At 45.8% G+C, this 22,175-nt stretch overlaps 1 protein-coding gene across 12 annotated transcripts in view; it reads right to left on the bottom strand.

Moving 5' to 3' along the window:
* Positions 1 to 22,175, bottom strand: part of CACNA1B (calcium voltage-gated channel subunit alpha1 B) — a 473,291-nt gene that overhangs the window by 15,735 nt on the left and 435,381 nt on the right. For 8 of the 12 annotated variants that reach the window (XM_073313878.1, XM_073313876.1, XM_073313880.1 and 5 more), the window contains 5 exons: positions 9,770 to 9,878; positions 6,834 to 6,941; positions 5,333 to 5,490; positions 2,462 to 2,589; positions 1,235 to 1,373 (listed from right to left, as the gene is read on the bottom strand). In XM_073313878.1, coding sequence (XP_073169979.1) covers positions 1,235 to 1,373; positions 2,462 to 2,589; positions 5,333 to 5,490; positions 6,834 to 6,941; positions 9,770 to 9,878 — 642 coding nt within the window. The remainder of the gene's footprint in view (positions 1 to 1,234; positions 1,374 to 2,461; positions 2,590 to 5,332; positions 5,491 to 6,833; positions 6,942 to 9,769; positions 9,879 to 22,175) is intronic. The other 4 variants (XM_073313889.1, XM_073313882.1, XM_073313881.1 and 1 more) reach the window with 1 other exon arrangement.

Here is a 22,175-nt window from a genome sequence, read left to right as displayed (position 1 = left end):
ATGGCCCTGCCAGCACGCCTCAACTTGGACCCCTTCTCCGCGTAGGTCAGTCTCCATGCCGCACGCAGTCCATAAGGGAGCCACGTAGTGTCAGATATGGTGGTGCTTTTTATAGTATTCCCTGTCAATACTCTAGGAACTGCACTAAAGACCCCAAACCTCAGATAGGTCACTGAAGAGCCATCCAATGGTAAACACTCACAGTAGCTATTGACCTGGGCTGGATTCGAATAGGTGACCTACAATTAAAAGACTCCGTAAGCCCATCACACTAGTCCCTCAATCCTCCTGTGTGTGTTTGGGTTCTGATTTCCTCCTCTTGGCTCATTTCCCCTGCTCCGGTTTATCCAGTTCCGAAACGTTTTGCTGTGAAAATGACACTCACTAGAAGGAAAAGTTAAAGCCCACCCCTCATGCCCCTCCGCCCTGCCCCACTTAACACCTACTGTCCAGCCGTGTTCACCTTTGATCATGTATCGATGATGCCAAACTAATCCCAAATTCTCTTTTCTTCCCCTGCCTGTCACCTGAGCACCAATTCCAAGCAGCTCCAACAGCCAATGAGATCCAGGTCTGGACATTTTCTACGGATGTGTTGTCAGCTGAAGCCCCAGTGGGGACTCAGAGACGGGCAGCACTGGAAATGGAAGGCCCACGAAGCAAGATATAGGATTGGATACACTAAGCCAAAGCCACCACAGCCAATCCCAACATTGCCTCTGCAAGAGACACAAATGGAAGGCCTTCTTCAACCACGTTTCCTGTCCACCAGTAACAGTGATCTGTCTAGGGACCTGCACAGCTAGTACCTGAGTGCTTCACAATCACCAATGGATTTTAGCCGCACACCTCTGTATAGCAAGGGACAGATGGGGAAGCCGGGCACAGTGACTTGCTCAAGGTCACACAGCAAAGTTTGTGGCTGAGCTGGGAATTGGACCGAAGTCTCCTATCTCCCAGTCCAGCCGCCCAGCCATGAGACCGTTCTTCCTCCCCCATGCTCCCATTTGGAGTAAGCCTGAGTCTGCCACACACCCAAGAGGGGCATCTGCCAAAGAAAATGTTACAAAGACATTAATGAGTCAGATTCAGTTCTCAGTTACATCCCAGCAAGTCTTTTGCAACGAACAGAGCAATATTTGGCCCAAAACATGAATGTGGAGCTATTAGGCTGTCAAAAGGAATAACTCGCTTGACACCTATGGAGACCTATTACATTCCACTCTATCTTCACCTGTTTGCTTGTCCGTTCAATGGGAATTTCTTCCGAGTGGCCTCGTTCAAAAGCTGGTGTCCTGGTTTCGTAAAACACATCCTGAGTGCGCTGAGTCCCCCACGAAACAGACTCCTTGATCCCACTCTCTGGGGCTGGCCTGATGCAAGGTGAAGAGAAAAGGTGAACTGCTGTGCTAGGCGTTTTGCAGTTGGATTTATTTAAAGTGCTCTGGAGCAGTCTGGGGGGCTACTTCTCAAGTCGTGGGGGAAAAAAGCTGGATAGGGGAGCGGCTGATGAAGCTAGTAAACTACAGGGCTCTTGAACTTTGACTGACAGATAATTTCCTCATTCACCCTGAGGATCTCAGGAAGACCATGGAAACAAAACCAATCTACTTAAAAGGGAAAACAGTAACCTGTTTTCAGGGCTTTAGGAAATTACTTCTGGGACTGACGCAATAGACCAAACTTTTCCTGGAGATCACATGTTGCTAAAATCACAGGTGTATTTTTCACAAAAGAATGGACGAATGCTAGACTGTCACTAGTAAACACACACAAAAATACTCAGCAAATACACATACTTATGTAAAACATGGAGAAGTTACATTAACATGGCCAGCTAGGCTAAGAATCTTAAAAGTTATTGGTCAAATTCCTCTGTGGTGTAACGCAAATGAAGTCAGCAAAGCTGTATCAGGGATAAATTTACCCCTAGGTTTTTACAGTTACAGGTTTATCAACCAGTAGGGAAAAATATGGTGGTATTAATGTATTTACATCTCAGAGGTCTAATGTTGAAAGTCAGTGGCACGAGTGACCCACACAAATCTAACACACAAGGAGGGCAGGAAGTAGGGAGGGCACTGGGGACAATTGTGGCAAAAAGGGTTTTGCATGCATATTGTGCAGAGATTGTATTGTCTGGCTGCAGGAAACGAGGGCCAGATTCTGCCCTTCTCAGTACCATGCATGGAAACTCCCACTGACATTAAGTCCTGTCATATCTTGGGGGCATTCTTTGACTCCAAGACTCTTTAGAATCAATGAACGTTCACTGGGCAATTTTTGCAATATTCCAAGCTCCCGGAGCCCGAAAACACAAACTAGCAATGGTGGGAAGTTATGAAATGCAGACTGCATAAGGGGGCTGGTTCAAATACGGAGAAATCAGAGAATTACGGAGAAATCATCGTGGGGGCCACCGCAGTCTAAGGTAATTGTGGGAAGCCGGGGGACTACTCACAATGTGCCCCCATTGTTGAGCGAGGTGCAACTTTTCTGGCGGAGGAATGCTTTAGCGTGGTTGAACACCAGAGGCTGGGTTTGCTCCAGGGTTGCTTTCAAGGGGTGGAACAATGACACTGGTCCAGTCTGCAATGCATAAAGAGAGGGCATCAATGAGAAAGCTACAGCTGCTTGGAGAATGTGGGGTGTGGTCTTTCCTAGTTACGTTCTTAATGGTGTCCACATTATCGAAGCCCTGTTCCAAGATCGCAACCAGCACTAATTGCCCCCTTCACTGGCATTCTCTGTGTATAGGCCACATGGACCTTAAAAGAGGTCCCTATTTATCAGGGATGAGGCACGTTGCTGGGAAAGTATAAAGGAAGCATGCACTGCCACTGTCCTTGCTGTACACATTCTGTGGGCAAACAGAAGCATATCAGCCTCCGGGGATGTCAATCTGGCACCTTGTTCCGGCACTAAATTCACATTTTAAAAATGGTTTCTTTCGCTCTTTCCGGTTCGTTTCCATAGCACAGTAGCCAAGCCTTTTATAGTTCACAAGACAGATTATTTGGGAGGAATGGTTTTAGCTACACATCAATTTTCAGATCAAACAGAATAAAATTATATGGTTTTGAGTCAACTTCAAAAGGTCCCACAGCTTAAAGGGTCAGGTGCTAACTCAGATCTCAGTCTGTGATGCCGAGTCTCGTACTGAAATACCCTCACGCTGCCTTCATTAAGAGATGTCCCCCTATTGACAGATGCATGCTGTAAATTGCATGTGTACTCAGCTGCTGTAACATCACCCTGAAGTCTACTAGGTGCTTGTTATTTCAGGAATTCCCAAGGTTTCAATCCCAAGGCCATGTTTCTGATTTAGGGCTTCATGGTACCAATGAAATTCACCCATCATCCTGGCTTGGCGTTAACTGAGTGACCCTGTGACCATATTATATGCTTTAGAGATGAAATCCTGGCCCATTTAAAGTCAGTGGGAGTTTTGCCACTGATTTCAGTTTGGCCAAGATTTTATCCTATGACCTTAAGATGTGAACATGGACAAAGCATGGGGATCATTCTTTCAGATCTTATTCAGTCACAAGGCCTTTTGAAGTCAATGGGAGCTGGGATTAAATTCTGAGTAAGAACCGCAGGATTTAGCCCAATAACAAAATGCTCTGCTTGTGAGCTGTGGAACGATTATTGAGCAAAAGTAAGTGTGATAAACAGGGACAGATGAACTAGCTTGGCTACAATAAGAATCAATCCAAACCTTGGCCCCAAACTCAAGCCAAATCTTTCTCACTGTTTGCATAAAGTTTTCACTCGTTTGTCATTGTTGACTGTTGACACCTGACCTGATCTTGGAGGGACTACAGTTCTGGGTAAAATATAACTTATCTGTAAAGCATGCTTATAGACATAATAATGGAAGTTACTGAAGCTGCAACAGCAAGTAGAAAAACCAAAATACATGTATTAAAAATAGACTTGGCGATAGGTCTTAAGCATTAAGCGCTTAGAGTCAGGCCTAGTACAGGGTGGCACGCTCAAGGCTGAAATCTAATGTCTAATGGATTCCAAGCGAGCGCTCCCTAGGGCAGGGACACTCTCTTTGTTCAGTGTTTGTGCAGTGCCTATTGGCAGTTAGCATAAATATTATCTACTTGACCAAAGGTTATGAAATATGTGCTTGACTTAGGGTTAAATACAGCAATCTGTATCTTGTGATAGGTTAGCCGTGTACCTAGGGTAAACCACAAATGAAGAGATGGCCGCATCTTCGGGGCTTTTTACAATAAAAGGTAACTGCATTGATGTACCGAAACTATTGGGAAAGGGACTCACAGCAACTGTTGGAAATGTAATTATGGTCAACTGGAATATCACATATGGACAATCCCAACCCTAAAACTGATCTCTCAGTATATCAAATATGAGTAGGGCCTGAGACTTAATTAGATATGGTCCCAAATGTATGTGGGTGGAATGGAAAAAGGTGCATAAAAGATTGTCAGTCCCATTCCTAGCTGGCTCACCAGGATGATGACACGGGCAACTAGGCAGGAAGTCTAGACCAGCACCTTCTTCTTGTGGTAAATATCACAGCGAGCAGCACTGCTTTTTCTCCTGTCTTTACTGTAATCAGTCTCCATGATGTTGTAAGTGTGTCAATCACCACAAATCTGCATGATCTGGGAAATGTTGTTATCTTTATTGTGCTTTCTTTCCTTCGTCTAGAATTTCAGTGACACTTGCCAGTATTACCTAAAACATCATCAAGTCTCTGTCTGTGTGTCCCACACTCAACCGCAGGATCTGTACAGCCATCTGGGGGAAGACCTGGAGGCAGCAAGTGCAATCTCACATTCTCAAAATTTACCAGGCTACATGCGCCTCAGCCCTCTCAGTTCCGGCCACGGTAGGAAGTGGAAGTGCCCAAGCTCCATGGGTGGAGATATTTTCAAGGAGTAAAATTTTCAGCAGTGCCTAAGTTCCATTTTTCAAAAGTGGCAGCACTTGGGAGCCTAAATCTCACGGAGTTTCAATGGGTCTTGGGTTCCCAAGGGCCTAAACACATTTTAGTGCTTTTGAAAAGATTACTCCTCGTCACTTAAAGAGCCTAAATCTCATTGTCTTTTAATGAGACATAAGCTCCTAAACCACTTAGGTGCTTTTGGAAATTTTACCCAAGGTATTTCCAGCTCCGCTGAAATTAGGAAGGGTTAGAAACTAAATGAGATTTTCCACTTCCAAGATGCGCTGAAAATGCAAAAAGGCTTGGAGAAGCATCCCAAATTTCAGGTGCTGGATGGAATGCGACCTCTAGACTTTCTGGGGTTTGCTCATTGCTAGTATAAATGATCGTGAGATGCCCATGCACCTTGGTGGGAGTGAGAAGAGGGAACAGCGTCTTGCTGCTGGGTACCTGGCAAAGACCTCCAGGTGGCTGGTGCACTTGTTCCCTGCTGTTTTTATTCTGCTTGTAGAAGTCGAATATCATGAGAGCGGCATAGACCTTCCCCACAGTCATTTCGTCAGCTGGATTAGGAAACGGGAGGTGAAAAGCAGAAAGGAGAGTCAGATGGAGAGGGGGAAAGAAGGAACGGGTGTCAGAAATGGAGGGAAAGGGAAGAAATTATTTAAATGGGGGAAATGTGCAATGGACAAGACACATAGGACATCACATTAGAAGTGAAGAAGGAGGAGGAGAAAGAGAGAAAAGAGGGAAAGAAATGGTTAGAACAGACTTCTTCAGCTTAGCAATTTTCCTTTTCCTTCATTCTGTCCCTGACCATTGTTGCCTTTCCGCTCTCTGAGGGTCACAGCATCCGCTTTTGAAGCCACCCACACCCTAGCTTTGCTCTCTGTTGAAAATATTTAGGGATATGTTACAGGAAGGGTGCCCTAGGCAAGTAAACCCGTATGCTGGTGTAAGAATGGGAGACAGAAAAGAACATTTAAATTAATACCAGATCTGCAGCTTTTATCATCAGAAAGGCCTTATTTTTCTTTCTTTATATTATCATCAACAGGGGAATAATGGGATAATATACATTTAAATTGTATTTCATTTTTCCAGATGGCTTTTTTGTTTGTTTTTGTTTTACAGTTCTATCACTGACCTCTCCCTGTCGTGCAGCTTAGCACCATACCTTTCTCAGTTAAGGCTGCCCTGATTGGACGGGGCTGTTTCTCGTTAATCAGCAAGCCAGGGGATTCAGAGCCCTTACTTTTGCCAATCAAGAGAATTTCAAACTTTCCATTTTCTCAACATACTCCCACAGGCCATCCTTAGGGGAGATTAAGCCTTTAGTACCAACCCCCTCTTCCTATTACATGGGCTCTTTGCAGCCTTTAACATCCTTCTCTTCACTTTTTTTGGACGCAGACAGAACCCAGATGGTAGAAATTGCTCCCCTGACCTGCAGGAGCCAGACTGGAAGGAGATAAAACTACAGGAAGCAAGACTGCTGCATGACAAAGAAATCTCTCTTGAAGAGGCTGGACAAGGCATTGCTCTCTTCTGGCCTCTATGTATTATCTTTGTCCACAATGTAAATAATCTACTGGCTCAGGCAAGAGGCAATAGGACAAAGTTTTGAGACCCATGCCTGGGAGCAACCTTGGGATTCTTACGACTGAGGGATAGGGGCACGGGACTGCGAGCGTTCCAGAGGTGACATCTGAAGGAAACTCCAGGCAGAGGATGAAATGGGCTTCTGTACAATGTCAGCTAGACTGTGGTGCACACCTAGGGTTGGCTCTCGGCACCATCCACAAGAGGGGAAGAACCTGGATTTCTGTGGCTGCCTGGAATGGGTTTTTGAGTTCATGTCTCTGCATTGCTTCTAAGGGGAAGAGGATCCTTAGTTAGCACTTACGTTTATGGGGCGGCACCAACAAGTCCAATGTCTTCTGAGACAAATTGGGCCAAACCAGAGAGATCTCTTTCCTCAGCTCAGCATCACACTGGTGCTGCTTCACACCCGCTGGGCAGGGGGCAAAAAAGGCAAATGAAGCTGAGAGCGAATGACGATACATCGCACACGTACTTTCCTCATTTGTACCTCAAATGAACGAGCAAGCTACCATGTGAACAGATCCTGTCTTTTCCAAATCCATTCCCCCTGCCTTCTTCCCAGAATACCGAGTCAGGATCAGCTTCACCACAGATATTAACGGCGGTGCTAGCCCTCCCCACTATAAACCAGTGTGTGAGTTCTGGAACGGACTCAGTCTGACCTGTACAATATTTCAGGGACCAGTTTGATCTGGTTGCATTGCCACTGTTACCCTGTAACCTGAACAATGTCCTTCTCTTTTAGACTTGTCACATCATTAGCAGCTTCTGAGGGACACAATGAAGCCACAGCAGAAAACAATCTGACTATGAAATAACAGTGGGCTTAAGCTATTACATTAACACCCCCCCCCACGCGCTTCCCTCCCGCCCTTCACCAGGGTGGGTGTGGTGGGACAGCACACACACAAAAAATTAAAAGACAATTATATAACATCATCATCAAATAGATGCTATAAAACCAAACACAAGGATAGCGAGACCGTTAAAGAGGCCAAAGTGGGTTCTCGACATGCGGGCTGAGAATGATTCAAGTATTTATGAGATTACAGGCTGGTTCCCAAGTGGCTAAATGACACAGAATGAGACTGAGTAGTTTCTCTCTATGACTGAGATGGATTTTCTAAGAGAAAAGCAAAGGGAGGAGACTGTTATCGCTCTTATAGCGTTTGCTATTCCAACAGTGCTTGGAGCATGCCACCTGTCACACTGCATCTCCCTGGGTTGCTTATGGGACTGTTTGTCCTACCAGCCACTCTCAACTACATTTGGCAGGGGAAACCTAAAAATCCAAACCAACCAGGTAATAATGGGTAAGGCCAAATCCAGAACCACAAATCCATGCCCCTGACTACCTGTACCCCCTCAAATCCCCTTCTGTGGAAAGTGTCCTATTTGCTGGTTCCTGTTTGCATATGGCCAAAGATCTTGCAGACAGTCACCCTCAATGAAATGACTTGGCCTGACAGATCAGCAGTGAAATGTAAGAAAATGACACAGGATCTCAGGGCTCAACTGTCCCCTTCACACGCAGGCTTATTAATGTGAAGGAGGGTCCTGGCCCCTAAGAAATGAGACAGTCCTTAACACTTGCTTTAAAGTTACATGGTCAGATACTCTGCTGGTGTCAGTCAGCCTAGATCCATTGGACCATAATATTTTGTCCCCTATAGCAGAGATCTCCGAACTATGGGGCATGTCCCCCTAGGCACAGAGAATGTTCAGGAGAGCATGGGTGAAGCCCAGACCAGCCCCCACAGGTGGCAGGGACAGGGAGGGAGCACCACCCAGCTCTGCTCCTGGCCCCAGCCCTGGCTGCTGGTCGCAGCTGCCAGCCCCATTCCTGGGGTCCCAGCTGCTGGCCTCAGCCCTCAGCCAAGGCTCCACTCCCGGCCCTGCCCCCGCCTCTGGAGGCGTGTGTTGCGGAAAGGAGTAAGGCAGGTGCAAGGTAAAAAGATTGGGGACCACTGCCCTAGAGCAATTTCCACCCCAAGATCTCAAAGTGCATTCATGAGCTAAAGCATCCAGCCCTACTATGAGCTAAGTAAGTATCACAAAGAGGTGAAGATGTAGAGCCTCACAGGTATTTAAGGCTCTTCACGCCCATTGATTTCAATAGGAGTTAGGTGCCTAAATACCTTTGGGCAAGTCATGTAGGCCGAGATCCTCAGTCTCATTCAGTTAGCCAAGAACAGAACCCACCTCTCCTGACTCCCAGCCCTGCATCTTAACCACAGGGACATGTTTTGTCCTCCCTTTAGGTTTGACATTATACATGACCATAAAAGAGCTCTGGCCACTTACACTCTGGCTCTGGCTCCAGCGGAAGCCACAGCTTCGAAGGCGGATTAAACAAGCTAATAATCCAAGGTAGAATTTGATAGATTTTATTATATTGTATTGTTTAATTGGGAAGCCATGTATCTGCCTGTTTAAGCATTTACATAATTGAATTTTATCTCCGAGCATAATATAGGTCAGAGCTTGCAGACTTGTGGCTTCCACTACCAGCAGACAGGATCTTTAGCCGGAAGAGGTTTTTCTTCCTACTGGCCTGGCTAAGGCAATAAAACCTAAGGAGTCAGGGTTGTTTTTTTAAAAAAAAATCACAACGCTTGGTGCTTGCCTGGGGCTTTTCATCTCAAAGCCATTTACTCAGGTGAACAAGTCATGTTCTCCGTTTACAAAGCCGTACAGAGCGGTGAAGTGACTTGTTGAGGACATGCACTGAGGATACATCTGCACTGCAGCCAGGAGGTGCAATTCCCAGCTCGCACAGACAAACGCGCGAGCTCTGCTCCAGCGAGCAGGCTGAAATCAGCAGGGGAGCTGCAGCTGCACGGGTGGCGGCTCCGGCTAGCGCTGCACAGTCACACCCACCCGTCTGGGTGCGTTCTCGGGCAGCTCGCCCCAGCTGCCGGCCATGCTGCTGCAGCCGTGCACATTTACATCAACGCAGGCTGAGAATTACACCTCCCAGCTGCTGTGTAGACGTACCCTGAGTCAGAGCAGAGCTGGGGTCTCCCACTCCAAAATCCATCAGTCTACCTTCCCTTTTAGGAGGTGGAGGTAATTGGCTAGAGGATCCTCCCACTTCCTCTGTGGAACTCCTCCTTCATCACGTCCCCTTCCTTTGGCTTAGCAGGCTGGCCCTCTGGGCACAATAACCTTGCTGCAAGACAGCTTCTGAACTCACGCTCACGTTCGCGCACGTCTCCCTCTCCTCTCCCCTCTCACCTGACGCGAGTTTGATTTCTAGAGCGGTCCGGATCAAGGCCATCAGCGTGGAAGTGAAGTGGACTGTTAAGTCCGGATCTGAGATCGGCATGTTCATCCGCACCAGGCGCTGAGGAATGAAGCAGAGTTGCCGTCAGTGCCAGCTGGTGCTGTCCCTCCCCCACCCTCTGCGCTGCCCCTTCTAGGGTGATCAGCCATCCCCCTGATTCTTACAATAGCAAAATCACAAGTATGTGCAATTCGGAAACGCTCGCCGTTCGCGTGCTGTGTGCTGGGAGATGCAGCCTTGCCTCTGGGGAGGGTGGCTTCTTTTCTGGAAGGCTGCGGAACCAGAGGGCTCACCGCAAAGTTCTGAGACTGGGATTTGCCAGCATTCATGCTGCCCTCAGAGGAGTATATTTTGTCTCGAGCTGGATCAATTTGATCTCCCTGGGCAACATCTACCTATCATCCTACCCTAATCTCCCGCCAGGTGTCCTGGTTCGGGCAACAGAAGCACCGCAGCAGCCGAGCCCTTCCCGCAGCTATTGTCGGGGTGCTACTGATGCTTCAACCAAACCAGTCCCACCCTTGTTATGTATGGCTAAGGAAAGTCACTCGACCAGGGTCCCCGCTGGCCAGGCAAGAGGCATAGCTCTCCTCTCCTCCCTGGTGACATGGCACATTAAGGAGAACACTCTACCACTGACTCCAGCCTCCCACTGGGTGTTACCTGTTCCACACAGCTGCTTCCCACAGTGAGGCTGCAGCACAGAGACAAAGAGCCACAAGCAGGACCTGGCAGCCTCAGGTCGGTCTGAAGGGTGAGCAGGTCGACATTGCAAGGGCAATTCCCTTGTGGGGTCAGTGAGTGCATCGTCACTGCAGTGAGACTAGCTGTGCATCTGGGAGACATGGAGTGCCCTGAACATGCACACAGTCACACTGCCGTCTCGCCCCACGTGCTGTGCCGACAGGAAAGAGCTCTCCCGGCGGCATAATGGAACTACCCCAAGCCACGTCTGCAGGAGACCCTCTCCCATCTGACATAGCGCTGTCCTCACTGGTGCTTCTGTCGGTGTCACTTATGTCACTCAGGGGGGTGTTTTTCCACATCCCTGAGCGACAGAAGTTATACCAACAAAAGTGCCAGCGTAGCCATGGCCGTAGGCTCCTAAGTCACTCAGGTGCTTTTGAAAGTGTTACCCAGAGACTTGTATCAGAGACTCCAAAGCTGGGATTTGGATTCTGTAGGGGTCTTTATGCTCTGTCCTCGGCTCTAATCATTAAACTGCTCTTTGTCGAAAAGGGCAGGACTCTTACATTAATATTTCGTCCTCCTTTTCCACCATGAGGGGGAAAAAGAGTTTGGACTCTTTGCGGGGGAAATCTCAGAAATTTTATTTCCCAGTGGTATAAACTGAACATTGATTTAGGAGTCGCATCAAACGCAACCACAGAGAGGCTGGAACGGAGTTAAAAAGAGCTGAGCCTGATCACCCTGTTCACTTCTAGGAGTGCAAACGAGGGTATGTCTACACCACAGCCGGTAGCGGGCATCCCAGCTCGGGTAGAGAGCCGTGCACTCTCTCTGCTTGTGCTGGCAGCAGCGGGGCGGCCGCTCAGGCTAGCTGCCCAGCTACGTACTCCGGGCGTCGGGTGAGACCGTACTCGGGGCAGCTAGTCCAAGCTGCTGCCGGTGCCGCCAGGGCCACACTACTGCTTTTACAGGATTTTAGTCGGGCAGTCTGCTGGGGCTAGGAAGCATCCATGCAGCTACTGTGTGCGGGTAACCTAGGAGTAACTCCTGTGGAGTCAATGGAATTGTACCACCGTAAAGCGTAATGGGAGAAATCCAGCCTGTCCTGTTTAAACAACACTGGTTGCTTAAGGAAACTGGAGTGTTAAGCTGTGCATGTGTTTGCATCTGATCCAGAACGAAAAACTCCTCTCATTAGCTTCATCAGCCCTCAACCTCGAACCCTCCCAGCTACTTGTGTGGCAAGGGGCTACACACCCAGTGCCAGCTGCCACACAGGAGTGGGGGAAGAGATGTTACAGATAAAATAAATACTCAATCGCTCAGAGACACTGGTCAGCACTCAGAAGGGCAGGGATGGGCGTGTTAGGACTTTAAACACTATTCTGAGCCCTGCTGACATAAAGTGGGGCTGGGGCACCCTTTTGGCACATTATCTTTGTCAATGGTGAACAAGCACTGGAAAGAGCTGAGACCCCCACATTCATTTTACATGTTAGGCTCTGATCCCAAGTCTACTGGGGCGAAAGGCTTGTGCAGCAACCCACTCTGCTCCCTACAGGTCTACTCTAGTAATCAATGAGCTAAGCGAAACCATCACAACCTAACAGAACCCCCTTTAAAACAACGACAAGGGGTTCTCCTCAGTGTATTGACATGAGGGATAACGAAATCAAAGCTGAGCGTTTCCTCCCCATGTAATTCAAAGGCAATATCAAATGCTGGCAAAGCTCCAAAAATTTCGTCTGTTCAATTGTGTAAAACCGAATAGCGCCTTGGTTGGAATATCCTCCTTCAGCACGCCAAAGGTTAGCGCAAACGTAGTGTGTTCAGTGCAATCCAGTGGTTAACTTACTGAAAGAGTCCCACTGAATCCTACTTCAGTGAGAGAGAGAGAGAGAGAGTTAAGAGATGGAGAGAGAAAGAAGATGCATGGAAATGAAGACCAAGCAGGTGAGAAATAATTCCTCCGAGGAGAGCTCCATCCTCCTGAGAACTGGGACTGCAAAACCTGGGTCTCCCTATAGACCTAGCAGAGTTGATTCCCAAGAGGAGCTGTGCTCGTGCACAGAGGGCAAAATGTAGCCCACACTGTGAACTGACATGTCTCCGCTGTACGGAGGCCCTTCCTCGCAAATTTCAATCAGTGCTGATGGGATTTTAGAGGTGACCTCTCAAAGGGCACACACAAACAGACGTGTGGTACAGCACGGATAACTGAGCAAACGGGCGTTCCCGTGTACATGCAAACCGGTGTTCACTGGGTGCAGTGCTAGAGGCCCACCTGGACATGTGGCCCTCCATATTTATTGTCCGTGCCCCATTGTAACTCCCGTACTTCTCAAGAACAGGAGCGATGTGACTGGCTGCCTTGCCTTGCGGAGTCCTACATAGCCTTTACAGCCAGACAGGGCAAACTAATAGGATAACCTAATGCCAACCCCTCTAGAGTGACCCAGTGTGGGTTATTTCTGATTGGACGTGTTATCAATACATGCCAGCCATGGCACTGAAAGTCAAGAAAACTTTTAGCCCTTGTACAGCATTTTTCATCTGAGGATCTCAAAGCACTTTACAGGTATTCATTTGGCCCTCAAATCTGGCTGTTAATGTCAGAGGTGGTGTAGGGAGTCCAGCAGACTCAACCAGACTCCCTCCTGGGGGAAGCACAAACTGCAGCGCGAGCTCCAGCAGCATTGCAAAGTGTGCCACAATCATGGCCCTCCCCACCCAGCCAGGAGAGAGGATGGACAAGACCAGGGCCTTCTGTCTGTCAGCCATCCAGCTCCTCCAGTTGATAGCAAGGATCAGTGTGCGCGCCCTCCAGTGGGACTGTAGTTAGCCACTGGGCAAGGAAAGTCTCTTTGCACTCCCTGCAATGCCTTGCTGAGCATGCACATTCCGACCATAAGCCTCACTACTCCTGTCCGAGGCAGGTTATTATTGTTCCCATAAGGCAGAGAAGTGAAGTGACTTCCCCAAGATCACAAAGAGAGTCAATAGCAGAGCCGGGAAAGGAAGTCAAAGAGTCCTGACTCCGAATCCCCTTCTTGAATGACTCCTTCCCAAAGAGCAGAAGACAGGATAGCAACCTGTAATGCACATGAATGAAGTGCTCTCATTATCTCTCTATAGCAAGATTTGGGTTTGTTTATTGCAATGGTTTTAAATCATCTACTTAGAGCAGCCACCTCTTTCTGAATGCATCCCTGGAGAAAAGGGAGAGGAAAAATCAGACCCTTTCTATGGTTGATTCCCCTTATTTGGGGGCTACCCACTGTCATGCTGAATAAGCACTCAGGGTTCAGGTTTGTTAGGAGAGACGCCCACTCCTTTCACTAACTCCACCAGCACTCATCTTAGCATGAGTCTGCTCAGGCTCCTAGAAACATATAGTTCACACTGGACAAGCTGATTCATATCGTCTTATCTTGCAACATAAACAAAAAATATCTCTTTAAAGTAACATTTTTCTCCAGTTACAGCACCTCACAGTTCTTAATATGTACCACATATTTATTTTTTTCTTCCTCCCATTTAAAAGCCTCATCTACCTGCAATGATGCTAGGTCCTGCCACACAGAAATCATAGAATTGTAGGACGGGAAGGGACCTCGAGAGGTCATCTAGTCCAGTCCCCTGCACTCATGGCAGGACTAAGTGTCATCCCTGGCAGGTTTTTGTCTAATCTGCTCTTAAAAATCTCCAATGATGAAGATTTCAGAACCTCCCTAGGCAATTTATTCCAGTGCTTAACCACCCAGTCAGTTAGGAAGTTTTACCTAATGTCCAACCTAAACTGCCCTTGCTGGAATTTAAGCCCATTGCTTCTTGTCCTATCCTCAGAGGTTAAGGAGAACATTTTTTCTCCCTCCTCCTTGTAACAAATTTTTATGTACTTGAAAACTGTTATCATGTCCCCCCCCTCCTCAGTCTTCTCTTCCCCAGACTAAACAAACCCAATTTTTTCAATCTTCTCTCACAGGTCATGTTTCTTGTAATAATTTTTGTTGTTCTTCACTGGACTTTCTCCAAATTGTCCACATCTTTCCTGAAAAGTGGCACCCAGAACTGGACACAATACTCCAGCTGAGGCCTAATCAGCATGGAGTAGAGCAGAAGAATTACTTCTCGTGTCTTGCTTACAACACTCCTGCTAATACATCCCTAACACATGCCATTGCTTACACTTTAGGGGCCTGATTTTCAAAGGTGCTGAGTGTCCAAAACTCCCACTGGAGTCCATGAGAGCTATGTATGCTCAACACTTCTGAAAACCATGTAATCAGCACTTCCCCCTACAACCCCCATGCTGAGAAAAATATCAAAATGTTGCTTAAAGTTTCTGAGACGGTTCCTACACTTGCACACCTTATCTTATCTGATACCTTCCACAGTGGCCGGAAGTAGGTTCACATTACACAGACCGAACTAACCCTCTCCACTCCTCTCCGGCACAACAAGGGAACCTTACATCACTGTAACCCTGTGAAAGCTAACGAGCATGCTCCGTGAGAGAGGGGGCAGCATTATCTAGCCCCTCTGCTCTTCATGCCCCACTCAAAACCAAAAAAATCCCCACTTTATTTCAGAACTGCCGTCCTCACTCTGTGACCTACTGAGCCTTGGCACTGCCTGCTGCTTTGAAGTGTGATTCAAAAATTTGCCATAAGGAACTGGAGGGAGGAGGGGAAGGGTCTGATTTGCAGCATTTTTCCATTACTCCAGATTTCAAAGGAAAACATACGAGCGTGTTGATACAGATGTTAAGGGATCACAATGCTCCGAGACTCCAGTAAGGAGTTCACTCCACTCCAGGATCAATGTGGGACTGCCTGCCACAAATGAAAAGTGTGGTTAGCTACACTAATTAAATGGGGGAAGAAGACTACCTTGGAAGAAGAGAAAAGCCACACTAGATCTCGGTGCCTGGCAGAAATAGATTTCTCTGCTCCTTTTGCCATTCCCCTTCCTACACTTCATTCCTCAAATGGAGTTTGAAGAGAAGTATCAGGCAGGAGATGGAGATCTAGTTCCTGATTTCCTAACCTGTGCCAGACAAACCTCCTCAATCCCCAGATCTTAATTAGGCAGTTTCAGAGTCACTCTCCCTTCTCAACATGAGCAGAACAGAGGCTAACAAGAGGAACCTAACTAATGTATCAGAAGATCTTGTTAATGTTTCTGCAGTGAAAGGCCGCTGGGGCTGTGATATTCTCTCTAGAGCATCCTAATTAATTCTAAAAAAAGAAAAGGAGTATTTGTGGCACCTTAGAGACTAACAAATTTATTTGAGCATAAGCTTTCGTGAGCTACAGCTCACATCCGATGAAGTGAGCTGTAGCTCATGAAAGCTTATGCTCAAATAAATTTGTTAGTCTCTAAGGTGCCACAAGTCCTCCTGTTCTTTTTGTGGATACAGACTAACACGGCTGCTACTGTGAAACCTAATTAACTCTCTACATCACAGAAGGGGGAGCAACCAGATAACAAGATAACAGCCAATTACAGACTGGAGCATGGGCTACATTTGTAGCGTTTCTTGCTCCGGGAGATGAGCAAGTCAGACATTCCTCAGCTATTAACAGGGGTTGTAACTAGAGCTGGGCAACTAACTAACTAACTAACTAACTAAATGTGCACAGACGTTCATTCAAGTAAAATACAGAACTGACCTTGCCTGAATTTGTGCCAATTTCATGTTTACTTTCAGCAAATAATCTCCTGAAAATCTTTTTCTTACAGGAATTCCAGTGGAGACAGAGAATTTTAAGCAGATATTAAAGAATGTTAGGGGCAAATCATCTCAGTGTAGAGGGCTACTATATAACCTATACATCTCAGGGCTTAAGTGAGATTTAAGTGGCACATAGGCTTCCTATAGACCCTCTGCACGGAAGTGAATTGTAAACATGAGTATGTGTATGGGGAATCTGACTCACTGTTGCACTCATCCAAATGTCAATGGAAAAAAAATACCATGTGCTCTGTGTATCCTATTAAAACTAGCTAACACCACTTAAATTTTGGATACTGAAAACTCACTTTGAACTACTCATGGGCAATTTATGGGACAAAAATCACTGGGGGGGGGGGGGGGGAATGCTTCCTAACAGTGAATACATTCAAAAGAATTGAGAACTGCTTATGGACAGTCTGCTAGCAGAAAAAGAGTCTGAATTTGTTGAATAAATTATTTGCTATGAATAATTAACCCTGTTCTAGTTGTAATATTATGCTCTGACTTATTTAATGCCCTGTCTTTTGACTGGGTAGTCATTGCATTTCCCCAGACAAACACTGCTCAGAGAAGGCAGAATGATCAGCTAGTTAGCACAGAGACCAGTTAAAGTCTGTGATTCGTTTAGAATCATTCACAGCCTAATCCAGACATTCAAATTCTGCTGGCCTCATTCTTGACACAAAGCTTGGGAAGGAAGAAAACAAAAACCAGTATGGGATAAAGTTACCACAATCACATGACAAGGATGGACCTAGGATGGCAAAGGAGAATATTTACCGGGTGTCCCCAAAGCCAGTCTGGCCAGTTTGATATGGCCTAAGAAGTTCTAAAGTATAGCCCATGGGCACTACAATCTCGGTGTGCAAGGCTCAACCTTTGGGCCAACAGAGAGTTACTCAGAACAAGATGAAACATTGCATGCTGGAATTTGTAGTCACCATGGGCTGCACCTGTGATTCAAGATGGGCAAGGTAAGGGGATGCACCGTGTATTCTTGGCAAATTGTCAGTGTGACCCTCAGCAGGGCAACGTTTGGATATTCCTGCAATAAGCAAAACAGTTGATGTTACATTGAGGCTTGGCAGAATTCAATTTTAAAAAAAAATAATTTTGAGGGATAATATTGATGAGTCAAAAAATTAAGGCTTTATAACCGGTAAACATCCTATGTCAAAATATATGAAGTAAATAGCCTTAAATCAAACTTCAATACGTTCTCAAGCATCATTTTGCTTACTTTGCCTATCCGTACATTCCCACTATTACCTATGGAAATATTTTTTCCATCAGTTTGTGTGAGTACAGTGAAATTGACGTTGACCAATCAAAATCAAAATCTTTCCAAGCCTAATGGCTTTATGCTCAAGAGTTACGCCCCGACTCAAATCAAACTGAAACCCCTCCTCCAAATTCTAAATCATAGAATCATAGAATATCAGGGCTGGAAGGGACCTCAAGAGGTCATCTAGTCCAACCTCCTGCTCAAAGCAGGACCAATCCCCGACTAAATCATCCCAGCCAGGGCTTTGTCAAGCCTGACCTTAAAAACTTATAGGGAAGGAGATTCCACCACCTCCCTAGGTAACGCATTCCAGTGTTTCACCACCCTCCGAGTGAAAAAGTTTTTCCTAATATCCAACCTAAATCTCCCCCACTGCAACTTGAGACCATTACTCCTTGTTCTGTCAATCACTATGGCACTTTGGCATCAGCTCAATAGCAATGCATTGCCAAGTACATAGAGGGCGTTGCACTGGTTGGGTTTCCTTTCCCCAGTTTCTCTGTGGATACATCAGAAACTCTGGGATGTACAAAACGAGACCCATGCTGAAAGTGCCGTTGTCAATAGCTGTTTACAATGACTGCAAACGCTTGGGCGCCAGTTCTGCCAGCTGACTAAGCACAATGTTGGAATGCTCACTGTCTTGCCTTGAAAATTCATGAAGGACAGATTTTCAAGGGAGAGCACCATGAGCATCAAGATGCATGCAAGCATTGCAGCCTCAAAATCTTTTAATGTATTCAGATAATGCACTGACTATTTTCCTATGCAGGTTTTCCAGGCATGCATGTATGTGTACATACACACAAGGGTGGGGTTATCCAGGATTATTTGTCTACAAACCTGCTAAAAACATCAATGTTTAGAAGCTTCCATGCTCCCCATGTGCGTTATAAAAAGCAGGGAGACCCATAACTAGAGCCAGGCAAATAATGGATTTTTTTCTCTGTTTGCTGGTAGTTTTAAAGAAATTGACCAAAAAAAATTTTTTTTTTGAATTTTCAGCAAATCTAAAAGTAAAAAAAAAAAAAAAAAAGAAGTTTCTGGTCAAACTAAACATTCCATTCAACCTGAAACAAAATGTTTCTATTTTGTTAAAAATGAAACAATTCATTCAATCCAAACGAAATGTTTTCTTTCATTTTTGGACATTTGTAAAGGTTTTTGTATTTTTAATAAACAAACAAAATGTTGCTTTGAACCAAAACACTTTGTTTCAAAAGTGTCCTGGTAAAACAATTTGATTATTTTGTAGTTTTGTTTTGTTCTTGACAAGAACAGTTTGGCGAAACTGACGCGAGCTCACAAAACATGTCGGTGTCGCCAAATCTGCATTTTTTGCCAAAAAACTGGGACCAGCACTCTCCGGGGTTGCTGGCAAACTCACAAGGCCTGTACAGGACTACAATGAAGTCTCAGTAAACTCTGCTAAATGGACTAAAGGTTCTGATTTGAAACTCTGCAACCACTAGAACTTTAAGCAATTGGAAGGAGCCAAAGTGCCACTTTCCCCAACCCCAGCCCCAGCAGTGTGGAGGAAAGTGGCCTTCTTCTTTCGAACGCCCAGTGTCTCTTGGGATAAAGCTCTCCTGTCACCTGAGGAGTGTCAGAACAAGGAACTAAAAGATTCCCATGCATGACTATCAAGGCAAGCAGCAAGCCACGTGCATAACAACTCTGCAGGGATTGGTCTTGCTAACCAAGGAGAACAGTTCACAAAGGAGGAACAAAATAAACAAATTAAAAAAAGAAAAGAAAAGAAGTTTGACGGAAAGAAACAGTAGCCCCAAAGTCTGGAGAAAATAAACAAACGAAAAACAACACTGAACTATCGAGAAGGCCAACAGATAGAGACAGGGACAAACCCATACAGGCTGCCCAGATCTTTGCAATCAAATAGAGAGTCAAAGAGGGACAAAGAGGGAAAAAAACCTTTTGCCCAACAGAACAGAAAATAGACTTTTACTGACAGTGAGAGAACAGGAGAGGGCAGAGACAAAACATTGACTCCTTTCACTGGCTGTCTCTGAGCTACAGTTGCACAATTAGAGGGTGTCATTTGAATTGTTATTTACTTATTTTCTGGCTTCTTAGAAAGCAGATTTGTTTGTGATCTGAAACATGTGCATGTAGCCGAGGATGGATGGTTGCACTGTGCCTCAAGTGGGGCCAACTGTTGGTCACACTGAGTTTTCCCATCAGTTACAAACAGATCGTGGTGAACAGCAATGGTAACTCCAGGTAGACAATGACCACTTGGAAACCACTGGAGTCTAGGGCAACTGAATGCAACCATTCACATGTAGTGTTAATATGAGTGCAGATTTTCAGCACAACCATGTCTCCTCGCACATGCTCTTCCTAGTCACATCAGTTAATAAAAATGGAGGAGAAAGGCAATGAAAGCCAATGTCATTATTAGTGAAAGCATGGATTTTTAAAAATTAAACTAGTGAAATGCCTAGTATAGGGATTGGCAACCTTTGGCCCGCGGCCCGCCAGGGTAAGACCCCTAGCAGGCTGGGCCGGTTTGTTCACCTGCCGCGTCCGCAGGTTCAGCCGACTGCAGCTCCCACTGGCCGCAGTTCGCCGCTCCAGGCCAATGGGGGCTGCGGGAAGTGGCACGGGCCGAGGGACGTGCTGGCTGCCGCTTCCTGCAGCCCCCATTGGCCTGGAGCGGCGAACTGCGGCCAGTGGGAGCCGCGATCGGCTGAACCTGCGGATGCAGCAAGTAAATGAACTGGCCCGGCCTGCCAGGGGGCTTACCCTGGCGGGCCATGGGCCAAAGGTTGCTGATCCCTGCCCTAGTAACACTGCTACTGCTATCAGTGGGGATGAGCCCAACCTGCAATGACTGATCGAACCCTCCTGTACTTTGGGGGGAATTCAAATCAAGATCCAGGTGTAAACTCCAGAGCTTGGACCTATTCTATAGTGAGCCAAAGTGGAACAATATATCTGACCACCTTCAACTCAGAGAAAGTCTGACTGTAAATCTGAACTTCACAGCTTGGACCCGTCTCTACTTATGGGACTCAGTTACATCCCTGCCATGGAGAGCGGTTACTTGATGAGTAAAAAGTAAGGGTGGAAGAAACAAGTGGGTGTATTTTAAAAAAATACTCAAAGGTACCTAAATGTTATGGGAAAGGTATATAAATGCAGACATAAATTAAACTGCATGTAGGAAGACTAATGTAAAAAGAACTTTCTAGTGATGAATGAGGGCAGATAAGTAGCTAAGGTCTCAGCCTGGATAGAAGTTGGTATATATAGGTTAAACAACAACAAATACAGCCTCTAAACAATGCAGAACTATAAGCAGCCAATAACCCTGTTAAAATGTATGTTTTAAACACACTTATTGGCTATTTTTAATGTAGAGAGGTAGGAAAAAGTAATGCAATTGAAAATATTATGCTTCTGGGGTGTGTGTGTACATACATATACTTTAAAAAGCATATACAGAAAGTGGCCAAAAAACCCACAAAAACAAAAACCCAGCAGCTCTGAAAAATCAAGCTCACTGTGACTTTGGGCCTCTAAAATAGACACACTTAAAAAAACGGTGGCCACTTTTGCAAATGTCGCCCTTTCTGTGTGTGGGTTTTTATATATAAAAACCAACAGATATTTTAAATGGCTGAAACATGGAAGTTTAAAAATTGATCATGTGTCTGGAAAGTTTTTATAAGGATGTTTACTATATATTGGCCATTACTATATATTCATAATAGATACCCCCCTTTGGAGTACTCACATTTTATGCCAGGAGCATAGCAAGATGCACACAGAAAAGCTACCTAACTGATCATTCGCGTAATACTGAATCCAAAAGCCTCCTCCAAGCCAACTATCCTTACCTTCTTCTCACTTTGTCCGATAGAGGGGAAATGCATTACAATAGGGAAGGGCTATGTTGAAAATATTTATTTGAAACTTTGGTTGATATTTACATGCCCTATGAAAGGCCACAGTGAAATTCAGGGGGCGGGAACCGGCTCTCAGGGTTTGGCGTAGGCCCATCTCATAGGGAACCACTACTGAAACTCAGTGGCACATAGTTTAAATGAGAAATCAGGTGATGCTTGGAGGTATGATGTGGTCTGGGTTCATTCCAACCTGTCACACCAAGCAAAGCCCAGGGTGGATGAGTGGGATTTTCAAAAACGCTCAATGCTGGCCTAATTCTGTTTCCACTGAAGTCAACAGTAAAAACTCCCATTGTCTTTAATGGGAACAGAGTTAGGCCAGTCCTGCATGCAAATCCCTTTGAAGGCATGAGAACGAAAGCTAAAGAAATATTCCTAATGAAGCCCTCGCCAAATGCAAATTTCATGCAGAATTGGTGGTTGCAGCGCAAATCTCACTGAAACTAATGGGAGGGAATTGGCTGGAATCCTGGACCGTGCTTTATAAAGTCAGTCTAATTTATCTCTGCATTTCTACCACACTCTCCACAGCAGGGTCTGAAATGTAGCAACTAACATATCTTTGAATGTAATGTGTCTTGTGGTTTAATTAAAACCTTGTTTAGGACAAATTATATGTGATTTCTCTTTTTTCTTTGGACCAAAATGGTTTGATTTGTGTGAAGTTATTTCCACGAGTGTATTAGAGAGCATTTATGGTATTGGCTGTA

This window comes from Lepidochelys kempii, chromosome 16 (genome assembly GCF_965140265.1).
Source record: "Lepidochelys kempii isolate rLepKem1 chromosome 16, rLepKem1.hap2, whole genome shotgun sequence".
Taxonomy (NCBI): Eukaryota; Metazoa; Chordata; order Testudines; family Cheloniidae; genus Lepidochelys; species Lepidochelys kempii.
This window is presented reverse-complemented; position numbering and strand designations above follow the sequence as displayed.